We start from the raw sequence: 20920 nt of genomic DNA on the forward strand, positions 1-20920 counted from the left end.
CCATTAGGTCTGCACCTCTCCTGTAATACTCTGTGCTGCCGAGGGCTCTGCTCCTCCCATTAGGTCTGCACCACTCCTGTAATACTCTGTGCTGCTGAGGGCTCTGCTCCTCCCATTAGGTCTGCACCACTCCTGTAATACTCTGTGCTGCTGAGGGCTCTGCTCCTTCCATTAGGTCTGCACCTCTCCTGTAATACTCTGTGCTGCTGAGGCCTCTGCTCCTTCCATTAGGTCTGCACCTCTCCTGTAATACTCTGTGCTGCTGAGGCCTCTGCTCCTTCCATTAGGTCTGCACCTCTCCTGAAATACTCTGTGCTGCTGAGGCCTCTGCTCCTTCCATTAGGTCTGCACCTCTCCTGTAATACTCTGTGCTGCTGAGGCCTCTGCTCCTTCCATTAGGTCTGCACCTCTCCTGTAATACTCTGTGCTGCTGAGGGCTCTGCTCCTCCCATTAGGTCTGCACCTCTCCTGTAATACTCTGTGCTGCTGAGGGCTCTGCTCCTCCCATTAGGTCTGCACCTCTCCTGTAATACTCTGTGCTGCTGAGGCCTCTGCTCCTTCCATTAGGTCTGCACCTCTCCTGTAATACTCTGCGCTGCTGAGGCCTCTGCTCCTCCCATTAGGTCTGCACCTCTCCTGTAATACTCTGTGCTGCTGAGGGCTCTGCTCCTCCCATTAGGTCTGCACCTCTCCTGTAATACTCTGTGCTGCTGAGGCCTCTGCTCCTTCCATTAGGTCTGCACCTCTCCTGTAATACTCTGTGCTGCTGAGGGCTCTGCTCCTCCCATTAGGTCTGCACCTCTCCTGTAATACTCTGTGCTGCTGAGACCTCTGCTCCTTCCATTAGGTCTGCACCTCTCCTGTAATACTCTGTGCTGCTGAGGGCTCTGCTCCTCCCATTAGGTCTGCACCTCTCCTGTAATACTCTGTGCTGCTGAGGCCTCTGCTCCTCCCATTAGGTCTGCACCTCTCCTGTAATACTCTGTGCTGCTGAGGCCTCTGCTCCTTCCATTAGGTCTGCACCTCTCCTGTAATACTCTGTGCTGCTGAGCCCTCTGCTCCTTCCATTAGGTCTGCACCTCTCCTGTAATACTCTGTGCTGCTGAGACCTCTGCTCCTTCCATTAGGTCTGCACCTCTCCTGTAATACTCTGTGCTGCTGAGCCCTCTGCTCCTTCCATTAGGTCTGCACCTCTCCTGTAATACTCTGTGCTGCTGAGACCTCTGCTCCTTCCATTAGGTCTGCACCTCTCCTGAAATACTCTGTGCTGCTGAGGCCTCTGCTCCTTCCATTAGGTCTGCACCTCTCCTGTAATACTCTGTGCTGCTGAGGCCTCTGCTCCTTCCATTAGGTCTGCACCTCTCCTGTAATACTCTGTGCTGCTGAGGGCTCTGCTCCTCCCATTAGGTCTGCACCTCTCCTGTAATACTCTGTGCTGCTGAGACCTCTGCTCCTCCCATTAGGTCTGCACCTCTCCTGTAATACTCTGTGCTGCTGAGGCCTCTGCTCCTTCCATTAGGTCTGCACCTCTCCTGTAATACTCTGTGCTGCTGAGGCCTCTGCTCCTCCCATTAGGTCTGCACCTCTCCTGTAATACTCTGTGCTGCTGAGACCTCTGCTCCTCCCATTAGGTCTGCACCTCTCCTGTAATACTCTGTGCTGCTGAGGCCTCTGCTCCTTCCATTAGGTCTGCACCTCTCCTGTAATACTCTGTGCTGCTGAGGCCTCTGCTCCTTCCATTAGGTCTGCACCTCTCCTGTAATACTCTGTGCTGCTGAGGCCTCTGCTCCTTCCATTAGGTCTGCACCTCTCCTGTAATACTCTGCGCTGCTGAGGCCTCTGCTCCTCCCATTAGGTCTGCACCTCTCCTGTAATACTCTGTGCTGCTGAGGGCTCTGCTCCTTCCATTAGGTCTGCACCTCTCCTGTAATACTCTGTGCTGCTGAGGCCTCTGCTCCTTCCATTAGGTCTGCACCTCTCCTGTAATACTCTGTGCTGCTGAGGGCTCTGCTCCTTCCATTAGGTCTGCACCTCTCCTGTAATACTCTGTGCTGCTGAGGCCTCTGCTCCTTCCATTAGGTCTGCACCTCTCCTGTAATACTCTGTGCTGCTGAGGGCTCTGCTCCTTCCATTAGGTCTGCACCTCTCCTGTAATACTCTGCGCTGCTGAGGGCTCTGCTCCTTCCATTAGGTCTGCACCTCTCCTGTAATACTCTGTGCTGCTGAGGGCTCTGCTCCTCCCATTAGGTCTGCACCTCTCCTGTAATACTCTGTGCTGCTGAGGCCTCTGCTCCTTCCATTAGGTCTGCACCTCTCCTGTAATACTCTGTGCTGCTGAGACCTTTTCTCCTCCCATTAGGTCTGCACCTCTCCTGTAATACTCTGTGCTGCCGAGGGCTCTGCTCCTCCCATTAGGTCTGCACCACTCCTGTAATACTCTGTGCTGCTGAGGGCTCTGCTCCTTCCATTAGGTCTGCACCTCTCCTGTAATACTCTGTGCTGCTGAGGCCTCTGCTCCTTCCATTAGGTCTGCACCTCTCCTGTAATACTCTGTGCTGCTGAGGGCTCTGCTCCTTCCATTAGGTCTGCACCTCTCCTGTAATACTCTGTGCTGCTGAGCCCTCTGCTCCTTCCATTAGGTCTGCACCTCTCCTGTAATACTCTGTGCTGCTGAGGGCTCTGCTCCTTCCATTAGGTCTGCACCTCTCCTGTAATACTCTGTGCTGCTGAGGCCTCTGCTCCTCCCATTAGGTCTGCACCTCTCCTGTAATACTCTGTGCTGCTGAGGCCTCTGCTCCTCCCATTAGGTCTGCACCTCTCCTGTAATAATCTGTGCTGCTGAGGCCACTCCTGTAATACTCTGTGCTGCTAGGGGGGGGCATACTCCTTTCCACGTGATCAGATCACTCCTCCCCTGAAATCCTCTGTGCTGCTGGGGCGCCCCATCCTCCTCTCACATCTCTGTCCCCTCTCAGGTTACTGATGGAAGAACTGGTGAACTTCATAGAACGGGTCCCGAAGGCGCAGAGCGCCACCATGTGGAAGCACAAGGACAATCAGAGGTACCTGGGATTATCCCGCTCTCACAGCTGTAGTTTGTTACAGTGTATCAGTGGGGGCAGTCATTGATTCCCTGAAGAGCAGCTGTCATGGAGGGGGTCACACTGCCTCATTATACACATTAGTATTTGCAGATATTTATATGATCTATACAATATCTATATTGTCCTACCAGTGATTTGTTACAATGTATACATTATATTCCTGCATCAAAGGAAATCACAATCCATCCTGATAAAGCAGGGACATTACTCATAGATCCAGGCACCGGGACTGTGGTATCTTCTTGTATGTGTTATCCATGGTCTCCTTCCTTCTTAAATCAGCATTTTAAAATGTATGCTGATGAGCCTGAAGGGCTCTGGGGGTGTTACCAGAGCCCCTCCATGATGTAGATTTACAGGCTGTGACACAATGCAGGAGCACTTCTCCCTCCCGCTGTGAGATTGCAGGAGGGGGAAGTGGGGAAAGTGTAATAGCCTTTGAAGCTACTACACAGAGTAACTCCTAGTAACACCCGCTCTAAGCCTTTTACTCTTATTAGCATAATTATAAAAGTTGATGTTAGAAGGAAGGAGATTCCCGGTGCCTGGATCTATGAGTAATGTCCCTGGATGATCAGGATGGGTTTGGATGGTAGATGTAATATAAGGACCCCTGTAATAGTGCCAAACCTTTCCTCCTCTATGTAGGCAGCTGCCGGCTCCACTGAAGGACGCGGTGGACGTGTTCACGTGGCGGAAGTGTTACACCATGTCGGAGGTGAACGCTGCGCTCAGCAAGATCCAGCTAGTGGGGTATTCCCAAAAAATAGTGAGTATAGCGGATCCTGAAGTCAGCATTATTCTGTTTCTGGACCTTAACCAATTGGTTCCTAATGTCAGTATTTTGGGGCTATCAGAACCTTAACCAATCGGGTCCTAATGTCCCCATCATCCGGATATCAGAACCTTAACCAATCGGGTACTAATGTCAGTATTTTGGGGCTATCAGGACCTTAACCAATCGGGTCCTCACATCGTTATCAATAAATGGGAGAAGGTTCTGTGCTGTGGACATAGCGGACCCTCCTGTGATGTAGATTGAGTGGTGTTACTGCGCCCTCTAGTGGTCACACAGTATAATACACCCCCAGTGTCTTTGCAGGAACTCTTTGGTGCCGTGCAGGTGACGCCGCTCAGTTCTGGTTATGCTCTTGGCAGCTCCAATTGGATCATTCAGTCTCATCATGAAAAAATCTCTTATGTGTCTGGGTCTTCACTGCTGACTACCCACCCACAGGTAGGTACTGGCACAGATAGAGGGGTCCAGGGAAGATAATGTGTGACCATGCGGACTGTGGCCAGTGTTCTGTATTGTCCCTGGTGAGCTGTGTAATCAGACCTTTGCGTAGCAGCAGGACTGTGATATGAGGATTTATATTCCAGGGTTGTAAGTGCACTGTGTGTCCTCACACTGCTGTGCTCTGTACTTTCTTCACTCCTCTATTACGACTCCATCTTTCCTCATTTCAGCCAATGGATCAGACTTCTCTCAAGAACAGCGATGTCCTCATCCTGACCGGTCTCACCCAGATCCCCACGGCTAATCCTGATGGCATGGTGGGCGAGTTCTGCAGTAATCTGGGTAAGTCCCCTCCATGTATCGGGCTGCCGCAGCGCCACTTCCCTGTGCTTTACCCTATGAGAAGTCCAGCTGCAATCCCAAATCTGTATCTGAGGTTGTGTGAATGTGGGATAACTTGGAGCAGCCGTTGGTTGGGGGGAGCACATCCTCATGATGCTGTGGGCTGTGGAGTCGTGGACCAACTCCGACTGCATAAATGTATAATAAGTTCTAAAAATTCCGAAATTTCTTTTAAATGTCTGTTCTCCTCCTGATCTAAGGATTTAGGTTGGGGGTGAGTAACATTCATTTGTTTTGCGGGCTGCATTCTCATGCTGCTCAACTAAAAGTGTTCACATCAGTAACCAGCACCCTGGATGCACCAACCATCACAGTGCAGCACAAAATGCCACCCTATAAATTATACACACCGCAGTACAGCAATAATTACATCTCTAGCTACCAAATATTACATTCAAAGCAGACAATAATACTGGAGCGCCCCCCCACTCCTGAGAGGATACACAAATATAAGTCCTCTCTTTTCCTGGCTCCTCTTCTGCTCCCTGCACAGCACTGCAGCTTCTACGCCTCCTCTTGTGCCGCTCTTCTCTGTGTCCTTAACCCAACACCTACAACCAGTGTCAGGAGTCAGGACACAGAGTGGAGCGGAGGACCTGGGAGCAGTGAGGACACAGAGCAGAGGGAGAGGACCTGGGAGCAGTGAGTACACAGAGCGGAGAGAGAAGACCTGGGAGCAGTGAGGACACAGCGGAGAGAGAGGACCCGGGAGCAGTGAGGACACAGCGCAGAGAGAGAGGACCGGGGGGCAGTGAGGACACAGAGCGGAGGGAGAGGACCCGGGAGCAGTGAGGACACAGCGGAGAGAGAGGACCGGGGAGCAGTGAGGATACAGAGTGGAGGGAGAGGACCTGGGAGCAGTGAGGACACAGAGCAGAGGGAGAGGACCTGGGAGCAGTGAGGACACAGCGGAGGGAAAGGACCAGGGAGCAGTGAGGACACAGCGAAGGGAAAGGACCCGGGAGCAGTGAGGATACAGAGCAGAGGGAGAGGACCGGGGGGCAGTGAGGACACAGAGCGGAGGTAGAGAACCTGGGAGCAGTGAGGACACAGAGCGGAGGGAGAGGACCGGGGGGCAGTGAGGACACAGAGCGGAGGGAGAGGACCCGGGGGGCAGTGAGGACACAGAGCGGAGGGAGAGGACCCGGGGGGCAGTGAGGACACAGAGCGGAGGGAGAGGACCCGGGAGCAGTGAGGACACAGCGGAGAGAGAGGACCGGGGAGCAGTGAGGATACAGAGTGGAGGGAGAGGACCTGGGAGCAGTGAGGACACAGAGCAGAGGGAGAGGACCTGGGAGCAGTGAGGACACAGCGGAGGGAAAGGACCAGGGAGCAGTGAGGACACAGCGAAGGGAAAGGACCCGGGAGCAGTGAGGATACAGAGCAGAGGGAGAGGACCGGGGGGCAGTGAGGACACAGAGCGGAGGTAGAGAACCTGGGAGCAGTGAGGACACAGAGCGGAGGGAGAGGACCGGGGGGCAGTGAGGACACAGAGCGGAGGGAGAGGACCCGGGGGGCAGTGAGGACACAGAGCGGAGGGAGAGGACCCGGGGGGCAGTGAGGACACAGAGCGGAGGGAAACGACTGGGGAGCAGTGAGGACACAGAGCGGAGGGAGAGACCTAGGAACAGAGAGGACCAGGGTGCAGTGAGGACACAGAGTGGAGGGAGAGGACCCGGGGGGCAGTGAGGACACAGAGCGGAGGGAGAGGACCCGGGGGGCAGTGAGGACACAGAGCGGAGGGAAACGACTGGGGAGCAGTGAGGACAAAGAGCGGAGGGAGAGACCTAGGAACAGAGAGGACCAGGGTGCAGTGAGGACACAGAGCGGAGGGAGAGGACCCGGGGGGCAGTGAGGACACAGAGCGGAGGGAGAGGACCCGGGGGGCAGTGAGGACACAGAGCGGAGGGAGAGGACCCGGGGGGCAGTGAGGACACAGAGCGGAGGGAGAGGACCTGGGAGCAGTGAGGACACAGAGCGGAGGGAGAGGACCCGGGGGGCAGTGAGGACACAGAGCGGAGGGAGAGGACCTGGGAGCAGTGAGGACACAGAGCGGAGGGAGAGGACCCGGGGGGCAGTGAGGACACAGAGCGGAGGGAGAGGACCCGGGGGGCAGTGAGGACACAGAGCGGAGGGAGAGGACCCGGGGGGCAGTGAGGACACAGAGCGGAGGGAGAGGACCCGGGGGGCAGTGAGGACACAGAGCGGAGGGAGAGGACCCGGGGGGCAGTGAGGACACAGAGCGGAGGGAGAGGACCCGGGGGGCAGTGAGGACACAGAGCGGAGGGAGAAGACCCGGGGGGCAGTGAGGACACAGAGCGGAGGGAGAGGACCCGGGGGGCAGTGAGGACACAGAGCGGAGGGAGAGGACCCGGGGGGCAGTGAGGACACAGAGCGGAGGGAGAGGACCCGGGGGGCAGTGAGGACACAGAGCGGAGGGAGAGGACCCGGGGGGCAGTGAGGACACAGAGCGGAGGGAGAGGACCCGGGGGGCAGTGAGGACACAGAGCGGAGGGAGAGGACCCGGGGGGCAGTGAGGACACAGAGCGGAGGGAGAGGACCCGGGGGGCAGTGAGGACACAGAGCGGAGGGAGAGGACCCGGGGGGCAGTGAGGACACAGAGCGGAGGGAGAGGACCCGGGGGGCAGTGAGGACACAGAGCGGAGGGAGAGGACCCGGGGGGCAGTGAGGACACAGAGCGGAGGGAGAGAACCTGGGAGCAGTGAGGACACAGAGCGGCAGGAGAGGACCTGGGAGCAGTGAGGACACAGAGCAGAGGGAGAGGACCCGGGGGGCAGTGAGGACACAGAGCAGAGGGAGAGGACCCGGGGGGCAGTGAGGACACAGAGCGGAGGGAGAGGACCCGGGGGGCAGTGAGGACACAGAGCGGAGGGAGAGGACCTGGGAGCAGTGAGGACACAGAGCGGAGGGAGAGGACCCGGGGGGCAGTAAAGATTTCTCAGCTGTACTCACCACTATCCGACCTCCTGCACGAATGACCATCAGTTATGGAAGTTCTCTTAGGACTCTGTGTGTCAGTATGATGTGGTTTGTTCATCCTACTCTAGGCTAATACTTGAGATAAATGCTCTCAGGCTATTTTGATAAATCTCCTCCATGGAGTCAGTAGTGAAGTTTGGGAAATTGAGGAGTCGGAAGTTATGTAAAAAATAATCTAAAATGTAAAAATACTATATATATTTCTTAGTTGCCTGGTTTTCATTGTGGTGGTCAGATGTTACACATGAGCAAAAATCCAAACTTAAATTAATGACTCCATAAATGAGAGAAGGTTTGTAGAAGTTTCCATCCTGCAGACGTTACCATTGATCCTCCTTCTCCGCAGCGATGACCATCCGTAATGGCGGTAACGTGCTGGTGCCGTGCTACCCCTCCGGCGTCATCTACGACCTCCTGGAGTGTCTGTATCAGTACATCGACTCCGCCGGACTCTCCAACGTCCCCTTCTACTTCATCTCCCCGGTGGCCAACAGCTCCCTGGAGTTCTCCCAGATCTTCGCCGAGTGGTGAGAGGTCCCCATCTGTAACAAAACACTGACCCCTACCTGTGAAACCAAATATCCTCAGGGATCTCGCTCACACAGGATCTTTTCTCCATGTTACACTCACCCGCTGTATAACTGACTCACTAGCATTGTCTGTGGTCCCGAAATTACATATAGGGGGTCAGACTTTGTATTCCAAGGATAGCTCAGGACATCGCACCCCAACTAAACAACTCACATTACAACTACTTCCAGCTATTATAAGATGGCAAGGACGTTGCAGTATTGTGTCTTGCAGTACACCATCTCAGCCACGAGGTGGCAGTAGACAACAGTCAACAGATTTTTCTCACTTTTTAAAAAAAAATAAAAAATTTATTTTCCCTTTTAGGCTCTGTCATAACAAGCAGAATAAGGTCTATCTCCCAGAACCCCCGTTTCCCCACGCCGAGGTAAGAACATATTGTGATATTGTGCTGATCCACGTCATAGAGAGCCAGTATCGCCCCCCGCGGGTCCTATCTTCTGCGGACTTGAATGTAATATGGATGCTACTAGTAAAATAATGTAGCTACAATTCATATTAATGGCTGGAAGATCAGATTTTGGGTGGTTTCGGACCCTTTTGGAGCTGTATAGATTCCTATATAACCCTTGCTGTAGGGTCCCTCCTATGGATCATGTAGTAGGAGTGCGATGTTCTGCATTACTCTGCAGCTCCTCTCACAACCCTCGTTCCCACTTCCACCCCCCAGTTGATCCAGACCAATAAACTGAAGCATTATCCCAGCATCCACGGCGACTTTAGCAATGACTTCAAGCAGCCGTGCGTGGTGTTTACGGGTCACCCCACCCTGCGCTTCGGAGACGTGGTCCATTTCATGGAGCTGTGGGGGAAGTCCAGCCTGAACACCATCATCTTCACTGGTAAGTAGGACCTGGTAGAACCCAATACCAGTTTAGTGACACTTACTAATCCGTTCTTTGCTCTCCCTAGAGCCGGACTTCTCTTACCTGGACGCACTGGCCCCGTACCAGCCGCTGGCCATGAAGTGCGTCTATTGCCCCATCGACACAAGGCTCAATTTTATCCAGGTGTCAAAGCTCCTTAAGGAGGTCCAGGTGAGGCTTGTGGTCCTAAAGGGTTCCGCCAATGGAATGGCCAAATGTACATACTCAGAGATGGAAGGTCCTGGCAGGGCAATATGGAGATGCTTCTGGCCACATTTATTAATCACCAGTATTATGTTTTGAAACTTCTCAAGTGAGTCCAAGTTTTCAGCCTTAACCCCTTAAGGACGGAGGGTTTTCCGGCTCATTTCTCGCTCTCCAACTTCAAAAATCCATAACTTTTTCATTTTTCCGTGTACAGACCTGTGTGAGGGCTTATTTTGTGCGTAACAAATTTTACTTTCCCGTAATGTTATTTATTTTAACATGCCGTGTACTGCGAAGCTGAAAAAAAATTCCAAATGTGGAAAAATTGAAAAAAAACCGCACGTGCGTCACGTTCTTGTGGGCTCAGTTTTTACGACTTTCACTCTTCGCTCCAAATAATACGCCTACTTTATTCTTTGGTTCGGTGCGATCGCGGTGATACCAAATTTATATAGGTTTTATTGTGTTTTAATACATTTTAAAAAATTAAACGAATGTGTACAAAAAAGAAAAAAATTTTTTTGCCATCTTCTGACGCTAATAACTTTTTCATACTTTGGCGCACGGAGCTGGGGGAGGGGTCATTTTTTGCGAAATGAGGCGACGTTTTCATTGCTACCATTTTGAGGTCTGTGCGACATTTTGATCATTTTTTATTTCATTTTTTATGTTATGTAAAAAGGTATAAAAGTCGCATTTCGGACATTTGGGCGCCATTTCCCGCCTCGGAGGTCACCGCCGGCCGTAACCGTTTTTATATTTTGATAGATCGGGCATTTTGGGACGCGGTGATACCTAATATGTTTGTGATTTTTACTGTTTATTATGTTTTATATCCGTTCTAGGGAAAGGGGGGTGATTTGAACTTTTAATATTTTATTAATTTTTTTTATTTTTTAAACTTTTTTTTTTATTTTTTTTTTCACTATCTTTTAGACCATCTAGGGTACATTAACCCTAGATAGTCAGATCGCTCCTACCATATACTGCAATACTTCTGTATTGCAATATATGGCATTTTTGCAGCACATTCATTACAATGAGCCACTGGCTCATTGTAACGAATCTGCAGCTGCCAGATAGCCTCGTGTCAAAAGAAGACACGAGGCTACCATAGCAACCGATCGCCGCCCCCCGATGACGTTCGGGGGCGTGGCGATCGAAAAAAAGATGGCGGCGCCCACGCGCCGCCGTCTTTTAAACGCCGCCCGCGACTTTGCGGGCGGCGTTTAGAGGGTTAATAGCCGCGATCGGTGCAAGCACCGACCGCGGTTATTAGCGGTGGGGGTTTTGTGCAATATGCAAAAACCCCCACCTCTGTATGAAGAGGACTCAGCCCGTGAGCCCTCTTCATACAGCCCTTATACCTCTGCGCCGTAGAGCTACGGCGCAGAGCGTTAAGGGGTTAAAGGACATCTACCTCCAGGAGTAAAGACTGTGTATGTCTGAGGGGCTCCAGGCTCCATTAACATCTATGGAGCCCGGAGCCCATCAGGTTAATTTGCATACAGTCCTTCATCCTGGTGGTAGATGTTCTTTTACTTTCAATAATCCTTCACCTTCTCAGAATTCTTCCACCCATCGTACCAGATCCCATGTGCCATAGATACTCAGACACCTTCCAGTGTGCACTGCCCCCCATCTCCTCTCACCTGTCCTCCCCCGGATACTAACCACTATAATCACACCCTCAGAGGCGCTAGATGAGATGGCACCACTCCCTTTCCGAAATTTTCGGCACAGATGCAGGCAACCTTGGCACACCCAACAAACTCGTTTCCTTCAGCAGTGCTCCAGGATTGCTGAACGTCTGTGGAGAAAGTCGCGCACATCTGCATTATTTCCCAATCCTCTCCCCCACTAATCCCCTCCCATACCTTATCTTGTTCACTCTCTTCCTTTGAGCCGGTCACAGAGGAAGAAGTGTCCAGGCTCCTTTCCTCTGCTCGCCCCACTACCGGCATCAGTGACCCCATCCCCTCGCCCCACTACCTGCATCAGTGACCCCATCCCCTCGCCCCACTACCTGCATCAGTGACCCCATCCCCTCGCCCCACTACCGGCATCAGTGACCCCATCCCCTCGCTCCACTACCTGCATCAGTGACCCCATCCCCTCGCCCCACTACCTGCATCAGTGACCCCATCCCCTCGCCCCACTACCTGCATCAGTGACCCCATCCCCTCGCCCCACTACCTGCATCAGTGACCCCATCCCCTCGCCCCACTACCTGCATCAGTGACCCCATCCCCTCGCCCCACTACCGGCATCAGTGACCCCATCCCCTCGCCCCACTACCTGCATCAGTGACCCCATCCCCTCGCCCCACTACCTGCATCAGTGACCCCATCCCCTCGCCCCACTACCGGCATCAGTGACCCCATCCCCTCGCCCCACTACCGGCATCAGTGACCCCATCCCCTCGCCCCACTACCGGCATCAGTGACCCCATCCCCTCGCCCCACTACCGGCATCAGTGACCCCATCCCCTCGCCCCACTACCGGCATCAGTGACCCCATCCCCTCGCCCCACTACCTGCATCAGTGACCCCATCCCCTCGCTCCACTACCTGCATCAGTGACCCCATCCCCTCGCCCCACTACCTGCATCAGTGACCCCATCCCCTCGCCCCACTACCGGCATCAGTGACCCCATCCCCTCGCTCCACTACCTGCATCAGTGACCCCATCCCCTCGCCCCACTACCTGCATCAGTGACCCCATCCCCTCGCCCCACTACCTGCATCAGTGACCCCATCCCCTCGCCCCACTACCTGCATCAGTGACCCCATCCCCTCGCCCCACTACCTGCATCAGTGACCCCATCCCCTCGCCCCACTACCTGCATCAGTGACCCCATCCCCTCGCCCCACTACCTGCATCAGTGACCCCATCCCCTCGCCCCACTACCTGCATCAGTGACCCCATCCCCTCGCCCCACTACCGGCATCAGTGACCCCATCCCCTCGCCCCACTACCGGCATCAGTGACCCCATCCCCTCGCCCCACTACCGGCATCAGTGACCCCATCCCCTCGCCCCACTACCGGCATCAGTGACCCCATCCCCTCGCCCCACTACCTGCATCAGTGACCCCATCCCCTCGCTCCACTACCTGCATCAGTGACCCCATCCCCTCGCCCCACTACCTGCATCAGTGACCCCATCCCCTCGCCCCACTACCTGCATCAGTGACCCCATCCCCTCGCCCCACTACCTGCATCAGTGACCCCATCCCCTCGCCCCACTACCTGCATCAGTGACCCCATCCCCTCGCCCCACTACCTGCATCAGTGACCCCATCCCCTCGCCCCACTACCTGCATCAGTGACCCCATCCCCTCGCCCCACTACCTGCATCAGTGACCCCATCCCCTCGCCCCACTACCTGCATCAGTGACCCCATCCCCTCGCCCCACTACCTGCATCAGTGACCCCATTCCCTCGCACCACTACCTGCATCAGTGACCCCATCCCCTCGCCCCACTACCGGCATCAGTGACCCCATCCCCTCGCCCCACTACCGGCATCAGTGACCCCATCCCCTCGCCCCACTACCGGCATCAGTGACCCCATCCCCTCGCCCCACTACCGGCATCAGTGACCCCATCCCCTCGCCCCACTACCGGCATCAGTGACCCCATCCCCTCGCCCCACTACCGGCATCAGTGACCCCATCCCCTCGCCCCACTACCGGCATCAGTGACCCCATCCCCTCGCCCCACTACCGGCATCAGTGACCCCATCCCCTCGCCCCACTACCGGCATCAGTGACCCCATCCCCTCGCCCCACTACCGGCATCAGTGACCCCATCCCCTCGCCCCACTACCGGCATCAGTGACCCCATCCCCTCGCCCCACTACCGGCATCAGTGACCCCATCCCCTCGCCCCACTACCGGCATCAGTGACCCCATCCCCTCACATCTGGTACAGTCTCTCTCCCCAGCAGTCACTTCTCCCCTCACTAACATCTTCTACCTCTCTCTCTCTTCTGGGGTCGTCCCCTCTTCTTTCAAGCGGTTGTTACCCCATTACTAAAGAAACCTTCCCTGGACCCATCCAATGCTATAACTACAGACCAGTCTCTAATCTCCCTTTCATCTCCAAGCTCCTGGAACGCCCGGTCTATTCTCTATAACCCGCTCTCTCTCTATAACCCGCTCTCTCTCTATAACCCGCTCTCTCTCTATAACCCGCTCTCTCTCTATAACCCGCTCTCTCTCTATAACCCGCTCTCTCTCTATAACCCGCTCTCTCTCTATACCCCCCTCCTGTACAATCTGGTTTCCGCTCTATGGACTCCACTTACTAAAGTCTCCAATGATCTCCTCACTGCTACATCCATAGGTGACTCTTCCCTCCTCATTCTCCTGGATCTCTCGGCAGCGTTCGATACTGTGGACCACCAGCTCCTCCTCAGGGGCTTCTCTGAAGGACCCTGCAGTCTCCTGGTTTTCTTCCTCTCTCTCTGACCGCACGTTCAGTGTCTCCTACTCTGGATCTTTCTATTCTCCTCTTCCTCTCAGTGTCGGGGTCCTCATGGCTCAGTCCTGGGTCCTCTCCTCTCAGTGTCGGGGGTCCTCAGGGATCAGTCCTAGGTCCTCTCCTCTCAGTGTCGGGGTTCCTCAGGGCTCAGTCCTAGGTCCTCTCCTCTCAGTGTCGGGGTTCCTCAGGGCTCAGTCCTAGGTCCTCTCCTCTGTGTCGGGTTCCTCAGGGCTCCGTCCTAGGTCCTCTCCTCTCAGTGTCGGGGTCCTCGGGGCTCAGTCCTAGGTCCTCTCCTCTCAGTGTCGGGGGTCCTCAGGGCTCAGTTCTAGGTCCTCTCCTCTCAGTGTCGGGGTCCTCAGGGCTCAGTCCTAGGTCCTCTCCTCTGTGTCGGGTTCCTCAGGGCTCAGTCCTAGGTCCTCTCCTCTCAGTGTCGGGGGTCCTCAGGGATCAGTCCTAGGTCCTCTCCTCTGTGTCGGGTTCCTCAGGCCTCAGTCCTAGGTCCTCTCCTCTCAGTGTCGGGGTCCTCGGGGCTCAGTCCTAGGTCCTCTCCTCTCAGTGTCGGGGGTCCTCAGGGCTCAGTTCTAGGTCCTCTCCTCTCAGTGTCGGGGTCCTCAGGGCTCAGTCCTAGGTCCTCTCCTCTGTGTCGGGTTCCTCAGGGCTCAGTCCTAGGTCCTCTCCTCTCAGTGTCGGGGGTCCTCAGGGCTCAGTCCTAGGTCCTCTCCTCTCAGTGTCGGGGGTCCTCAGGGCTCAGTCCTAGGTCCTCTCCTCTCAGTGTCGGGGTCCTCAGGGCTCAGTCCTAGGTCCTCTCCTCTCAGTGTCGGGGTCCTCAGGGCTCAGTCCTAGGTCCTCTCCTCTCAGTGTCGGGGTCCTCAGGGCTCAGTCCTAGGTCCTCTCCTCTGTGTCGGGTTCCTCAGGGCTCAGTCCTAGGTCCTCTCCTCTCAGTGTCGGGGTCCTCAGAGCTCAGTCCTAGGTCCTCTCCTCTCAGTGTCGGGGTCCTCAGGGCTCAGTCCTAGGTCCTCTCCTCTCAGTGTCGGGGTCCTCAGGGCTCAGTCCTAGGTCCTCTCCTCTCAGTGTCAGGATTCCTCAGGGCTCAGTCCTAGGTCCTCTCCTCTCAGTGTCGGGGTCCTCAGGGCTCAGTCCTAGGTCCTCTCCTCTCAGTGTCAGGATTCCTCAGGGCTCAGTCCTAGGTCCTCTCCTCTCGGTGTCGGGGTTCCTCAGGGCTCAGTCCTAGGTCCTCTCCTCTCAGTGTCGGGGTTCCTCAGGGCTCAGTCCTAGGTCCTCTCCTCTCAGTGTCAGGATTCCTCAGGGCTCAGTCCTAGGTCCTCTCCTCTCAGTGTCGGGTTCCTCAGGGCTCAGTCCTAGGTCCTCTCCTCTCAGTGTTGGGGTCCTCAGGGCTCAGTCCTAGGTCCTCTCCTCTAAGTGTCGGGGTTCCTCAGGGCTCAGTCCTAGGTCCTCTCCTCTCGGTGTCGGGGGTCCTCAGGGCTCAGTCCTAGGTCCTCTCCTCTCAGTGTCGGGGGTCCTCAGGGCTCAGTCCTAGGTCCTCTCCTCTCAGTGTCGGGGGTCCTCAGGGCTCAGTCCTAGGTCCTCTCCTCTCAGTGTCGGGGTCCTCAGGGCTCAGTCCTAGGTCCTCTCCTCTCAGTGTCGGGGTCCTCAGGGCTCAGTCCTAGGTCCTCTCCTCTGTGTCGGGTTCCTCAGGGCTCAGTCCTAGGTCCTCTCCTCTCAGTGTCGGGGTCCTCAGGGCTCAGTCCTAGGTCCTCTCCTCTCAGTGTCGGGGTCCTCAGGGCTCAGTCCTAGGTCCTCTCCTCTCAGTGTCGGGGTCCTCAGGGCTCAGTCCTAGGTCCTCTCCTCTCAGTGTCAGGATTCCTCAGGGCTCAGTCCTAGGTCCTCTCCTCTCAGTGTCGGGGTCCTCAGGGCTCAGTCCTAGGTCCTCTCCTCTAAGTGTCGGGGTTCCTCAGGGCTCAGTCCTAGGTCCTCTCCTCTCGGTGTCGGGGGTCCTCAGGGCTCAGTCCTAGGTCCTCTCCTCTCAGTGTCGGGGGTCCTCAGGGCTCAGTCCTAGGTCCTCTCCTCTCAGTGTCGGGGGTCCTCAGGGCTCAGTCCTAGGTCCTCTCCTCTCAGTGTCGGGGGTCCTCAGGGCTCAGTCCTAGGTCCTAGGTCCTCTCAGTGTCGGGGTTCCTTATAACCCATCTTTCTAAAGTGCTATGGAATTTGACAGCACTATACAAATAATAATCTTTATTATTATCTCCTGATGTCAATCACATGAGAGGAGATGTTCAGAGAAAGAGAGAATTTGACTGCTTCACAAAATCCTGGTAATGGTTTATAAGGCCAATTTCTGATGACAGGTTCCCTTTAAAGGGATCCTCCAAGTTTTTACTTTATGGAATGGTGACATGTAGGACTGTGACTGAATTGGCGTTTTATTGCCATGTAATTGAGGTGGAAGGTCCTGGCAGGCACTAAACCCTTGCACCTGAATTGTTACTCAGTTTTTACTTTGTTTTTGGTAACCAAGATTGTAGATAGTCAGCAAAACCAATACAACACAGGGAAACATTGTAACGGCCATTATATAGCCAATATCTGGAGTCCTCCGGTCTCCCCGCAGCCCCTGCACGTCGTGTGCCCTGAACAATACACCCAACCTCCGGCCTCGCAGTCTCACCGCTCCGACCTCATGGTGGATTGTCTGCCTCCACCCATGTCCTATCGCCGGGCCGAGGTGCTGACCCTCCCCTTCAAGAGGCGCTATGAGAAGATCGAAATCATGCCCGAGGTGAGATGGATGATGGGTACTGGAGGGGTCTATATACGTCTATACATCGAGGATCAATCACATACATCGTTCTCCTTTCCCCCCCATTTAGCTGGCGGAGTCCCTGGTGCCGACAGAGATTAAACCTGGCGTCTCGCTGGCGACTGTGTCCGCGGTTCTCTATAGCAAAGACAACAAACACGTCCTGCAGGTGAGAGGCCGGACCCAAGACCGACACTGGCGATCACATCGTGTGTGCAGAATAGAGACGCAGGACAGGTTCTTTATACCGTGCCATGGGACATGTGACCTAATAGATGAGAGGGTGCTGCTGTAATGGGAGGGGCTGCTGTAAGGGGAGGGGCTGCGGAGGTCGCTGCTGTAAGGGGAGGGGCTGCGGAGGGCGCTGCTGTAAGGGGAGGGGCTGCGGAGGGCGCTGCTGTAAGGGGAGGGGCTGCGGGGGGCGCTGCTGTAAGGGGAGGGGCTGCGGGGGGCGCTGCTGTAAGGGGAGGGGCTGCGGGGGGCGCTGCTGTAAGGGGAGGGGCTGCGGAGGGCGCTGCTGTAAGGGGAGGGGCTGCGGGGGGCGCTGCTGTAAGGGGAGGGGCTGCGGGGGGCGCTGCTGTAAGGGGAGGGGCTGCGGGGGGCGCTGCTGTAAGGGGAGGGGCTGCGGAGGGCGCTGCTGTAAGGGGAGGGGCTGCGGGGGGCGCTGCTGTAAGGGGAGGGGCTGCGGGGGGCGCTGCTGTAAGGGGAGGGGCTGCGGGGGGCGCTGCTGTAAGGGGAGGGGCTGCGGGGGGCGCTGCTGTAAGGGGAGGGGCTGCGGGGGGCGCTGCTGTAAGGGGAGGGGCTGCGGGGGGCGCTGCTGTAAGGGGAGGGGCTGCGGGGGGCGCTGCTGCAAGGGGAGGGGCTGCGGGGGGCGCTGCTGTAAGAGGAGGGGCTGCGGGGGGCGCTGCTGTAAGGGGAGGGGCTGCGGGGGGCGCTGCTGCAAGGGGAGGGGCTGTGGTATTTCAAGCATTGAGGGTTATTGAGGGCAGTGCAGGTGTCTTGTTCTCCCTCTGGACATTTCCCCTTCTTTCCTCAGCCGCCCCCTAAGCCGGCGCCACCAGCGCAGCCCAGCAAGAAGCGCAAGCGAGTGATGGAGGAGACCCCCGACACCCAGCTCTGCAAGCCCCTGCTCAGCGGCTCCATCCCCGTGGAACAGTTTGTCCAAACTCTGGAGAAGGTGAGAAAAAAACTACAAAACAGAAAATCTTCAAAAAATCTGCCCAGGACTGCAAATCCTCTTCATTTACCTGGAAACTAGCCACCACAAGGGGGAGCTCTATATTATGGGATACATGATGGGATTAGATACACAGCTCAGCAGTCAGTATCACACAGGATGGGATTAGATACACAGCTCAGCAGACTGTATCACACAGGATAAGATTAGATACACAGCTCAGCAGTCAGTATCACACATGGTAGGATTAGATACACAGCTCAGCAGACAGTATCACACAGGATAGGGTTAGATACACAGCTCAGCAGACAGTATCACACAGGAGAGGATTAGATACACAGCTCAGCAGTCAGTATCACACAGGATACGATTAGATACACAGCTCAGCAGTCAGTATCACACAGGATGGGATTAGATACACAGCTCAGCAGACAGTATCACACAGGATACAATTAGATACACAGCTCAGCAGTCAGTATCACACAGGATGGGATTAGATACACAGCTCAGCAGACAGTATCACACAGGATACGATTAGATACACAGCTCAGCAGTCAGTATCACACAGGATGGGATCAGATACACAGCTCAGCAGACAGTATCACACAGGATGGGATTAGATACACAGCTCAGCAGACAGTATCACACAGGATGGGATTAGATACACAGCTCAGCAGACAGTATCACACAGGATACGATTAGATACACAGCTCAGCAGTCAGTATCACACATGATGGGATTAGATACACAGCTCAGCAGACAGTATCACACAGGATAGGATTAGATACACAGCTCAGCAGACAGTATCACACAGGATAGGATTAGATACACAGCTCAGCAGACAGTATCACACAGGATGGGATTAGATACACAGCTCAGCAGACAGTATCACACAGGATAGGATTAGATACACAGCTCAGCAGACAGTATCACACAGGATGGGATTAGATACACAGCTCAGCAGACAGTATCGCACATGCTGGGATTAGATACATTGCTCAGCAGACAGTATCACACAGGATAGGATTAGATACACAGCTCAGCAGACAGTATCACACAGGATGGGATTAGATACACAGCTCAGCAGACAGTATCGTACATGCTGGGATTAGATACATTGCTCAGCAGACAGTATCACACAGGATGGGATTAGATGCATCGCTCAGCAGTCAGTATCACACAGGATAGGATTAGATACACAGCTCAGCAGACAGTATCACACAGGGTAGGATTAGATACACAGCTCAGCAGTCAGTATCACACAGGATGGGATCAGATACACAGCTCAGCAGACAGTATCACACAGGATGGGATTAGATACACAGCTCAGCAGACAGTATCACACAGGATACGATTAGATACACAGCTCAGCAGTCAGTATCACACATGATGGGATTAGATACACAGCTCAGCAGACAGTATCACACAGGATAGGATTAGATACACAGCTCAGCAGACAGTATCACACAGGATAGGATTAGATACACAGCTCAGCAGACAGTATCACACAGGATGGGATTAGATACACAGCTCAGCAGACAGTATCACACAGGATAGGATTAGATACACAGCTCAGCAGACAGTATCACACAGGATGGGATTAGATACACAGCTCAGCAGTCAGTATCACACAGGATGGGATTAGATACACAGCTCAGCAGACAGTATCGTACATGCTGGGATTAGATACATTGCTCAGCAGACAGTATCACACAGGATAGGATTAGATACACAGCTCAGCAGACAGTATCACACAGGATGGGATTAGATACACAGCTCAGCAGACAGTATCGTACATGCTGGGATTAGATACATTGCTCAGCAGACAGTATCACACAGGATGGGATTAGATGCATCGCTCAGCAGTCAGTATCACACAGGATAGGATTAGATACACAGCTCAGCAGTCAGTATCACACAGGACAGGATTAGATACACAGCTCAGCAGTCAGTATCACACAGGACAGGATTAGATACACATTGCAGTATCTCATCTCTTTGCTTCCTCTCAGCACGGTTTCTCGGATGTGAAGGTGGAGGACACGTCTCGGGGGCACATGGTTCACCTGCAGGAGGCGGACACCCTCATCCAGTTTGAGGAGGACTCTACGCACATAATCTGTGAGCACGACGAGCGCCTCAGGGTGCGGCTCCGGGACCTGGTCCTCAAGTTCCTCCAGAAGGTCTAGGGGCGTCCTGCTGGGTGCAGTTCTGGAGCTGGTCAGCAGGGGGCGCTGTGTGAGATGTTGGCGCTGCAGTACCACATTCAGGACTATAGGGGGAGCCCCAGGCGTGTAAATCACATGTACTATAGTGTCTTTTATCCTAGTTTGTGTTAAAAAAAAAAAGTTTTTTAATTATTCCCTGTGGTTAATTTTTGGGTAGGACTCGGCTCCATTCATTTCACTGTGGCCCGAGGCTGGTACATGACTTACAATAACAATCCAACACTGATACATTGTAACGAGGCTTCAGCTGTGCAAACAACGCAGGACTTGGTCTGTGCAGGTTTGTAGATTAGGGATATAACAATGAATATTATGGGTCGCTGCCAGCAAGCAGAGGTCTTGAAATTAGGGCCCAAGGAAGGTTCAGAGCGCAGTTTTTGAATACTGAGCCCCTTTTTAAAGGCATTGTTTGATAGCAGTCATACTTGGGACAATGCCTTTAAGGAGCGGGATCTGTATGGTGGTGGTTGGGTAATGGAGCTGAACCTCTATTATTAAAGGGGTCCTGTCACTATCGGATGTGACGGACGTGTCACTGCTAAGATTGTCCTGAGTATCTGCCAGAAACAGCGCCACATTGTGTTCAGGTTGTGTGTGGTATTGCAGCTCTTCCACATTTACTTCAGAGCAGATAAGCTGCACTTCCAGATGTGTAACAGGAGAGGCGCTGGCTACTGGAAGACAACACTGTACAACCCCTTTAAGGGAAATGATAAAGCATGGAAAACACTCACTCATAGACCCAGGCACCGGGACTGTGGGAATCCTCTAATATTTCTTTTCCATGGCCTCCTACCTTCTAACATCAACTTTTATAATTATT

At 54.4% G+C, this 20920-nt stretch overlaps 1 protein-coding gene across 1 annotated transcript in view; it reads left to right on the plus strand.

Annotated features, from left to right (window-relative positions):
* INTS9 (integrator complex subunit 9) overlaps positions 1-20831 on the plus strand; it is a 36607-nt gene extending 15776 nt beyond the window's left edge. The window contains exons 6-17 of the mRNA XM_072143828.1: positions 2976-3062; positions 3753-3873; positions 4207-4341; positions 4575-4686; positions 8093-8273; positions 8644-8704; positions 9008-9179; positions 9250-9374; positions 16504-16671; positions 16763-16861; positions 17729-17869; positions 19882-20831. Coding sequence (XP_071999929.1) covers positions 2976-3062; positions 3753-3873; positions 4207-4341; positions 4575-4686; positions 8093-8273; positions 8644-8704; positions 9008-9179; positions 9250-9374; positions 16504-16671; positions 16763-16861; positions 17729-17869; positions 19882-20058 — 1579 coding nt within the window. The 3' untranslated portion in view covers positions 20059-20831. The remainder of the gene's footprint in view (positions 1-2975; positions 3063-3752; positions 3874-4206; positions 4342-4574; positions 4687-8092; positions 8274-8643; positions 8705-9007; positions 9180-9249; positions 9375-16503; positions 16672-16762; positions 16862-17728; positions 17870-19881) is intronic.
* The last annotated feature ends 89 nt before the right edge of the window (positions 20832-20920 follow it).

This window comes from Engystomops pustulosus, chromosome 3 (assembly GCF_040894005.1).
Source record: "Engystomops pustulosus chromosome 3, aEngPut4.maternal, whole genome shotgun sequence".
Taxonomy (NCBI): Eukaryota; Metazoa; Chordata; class Amphibia; order Anura; family Leptodactylidae; genus Engystomops; species Engystomops pustulosus.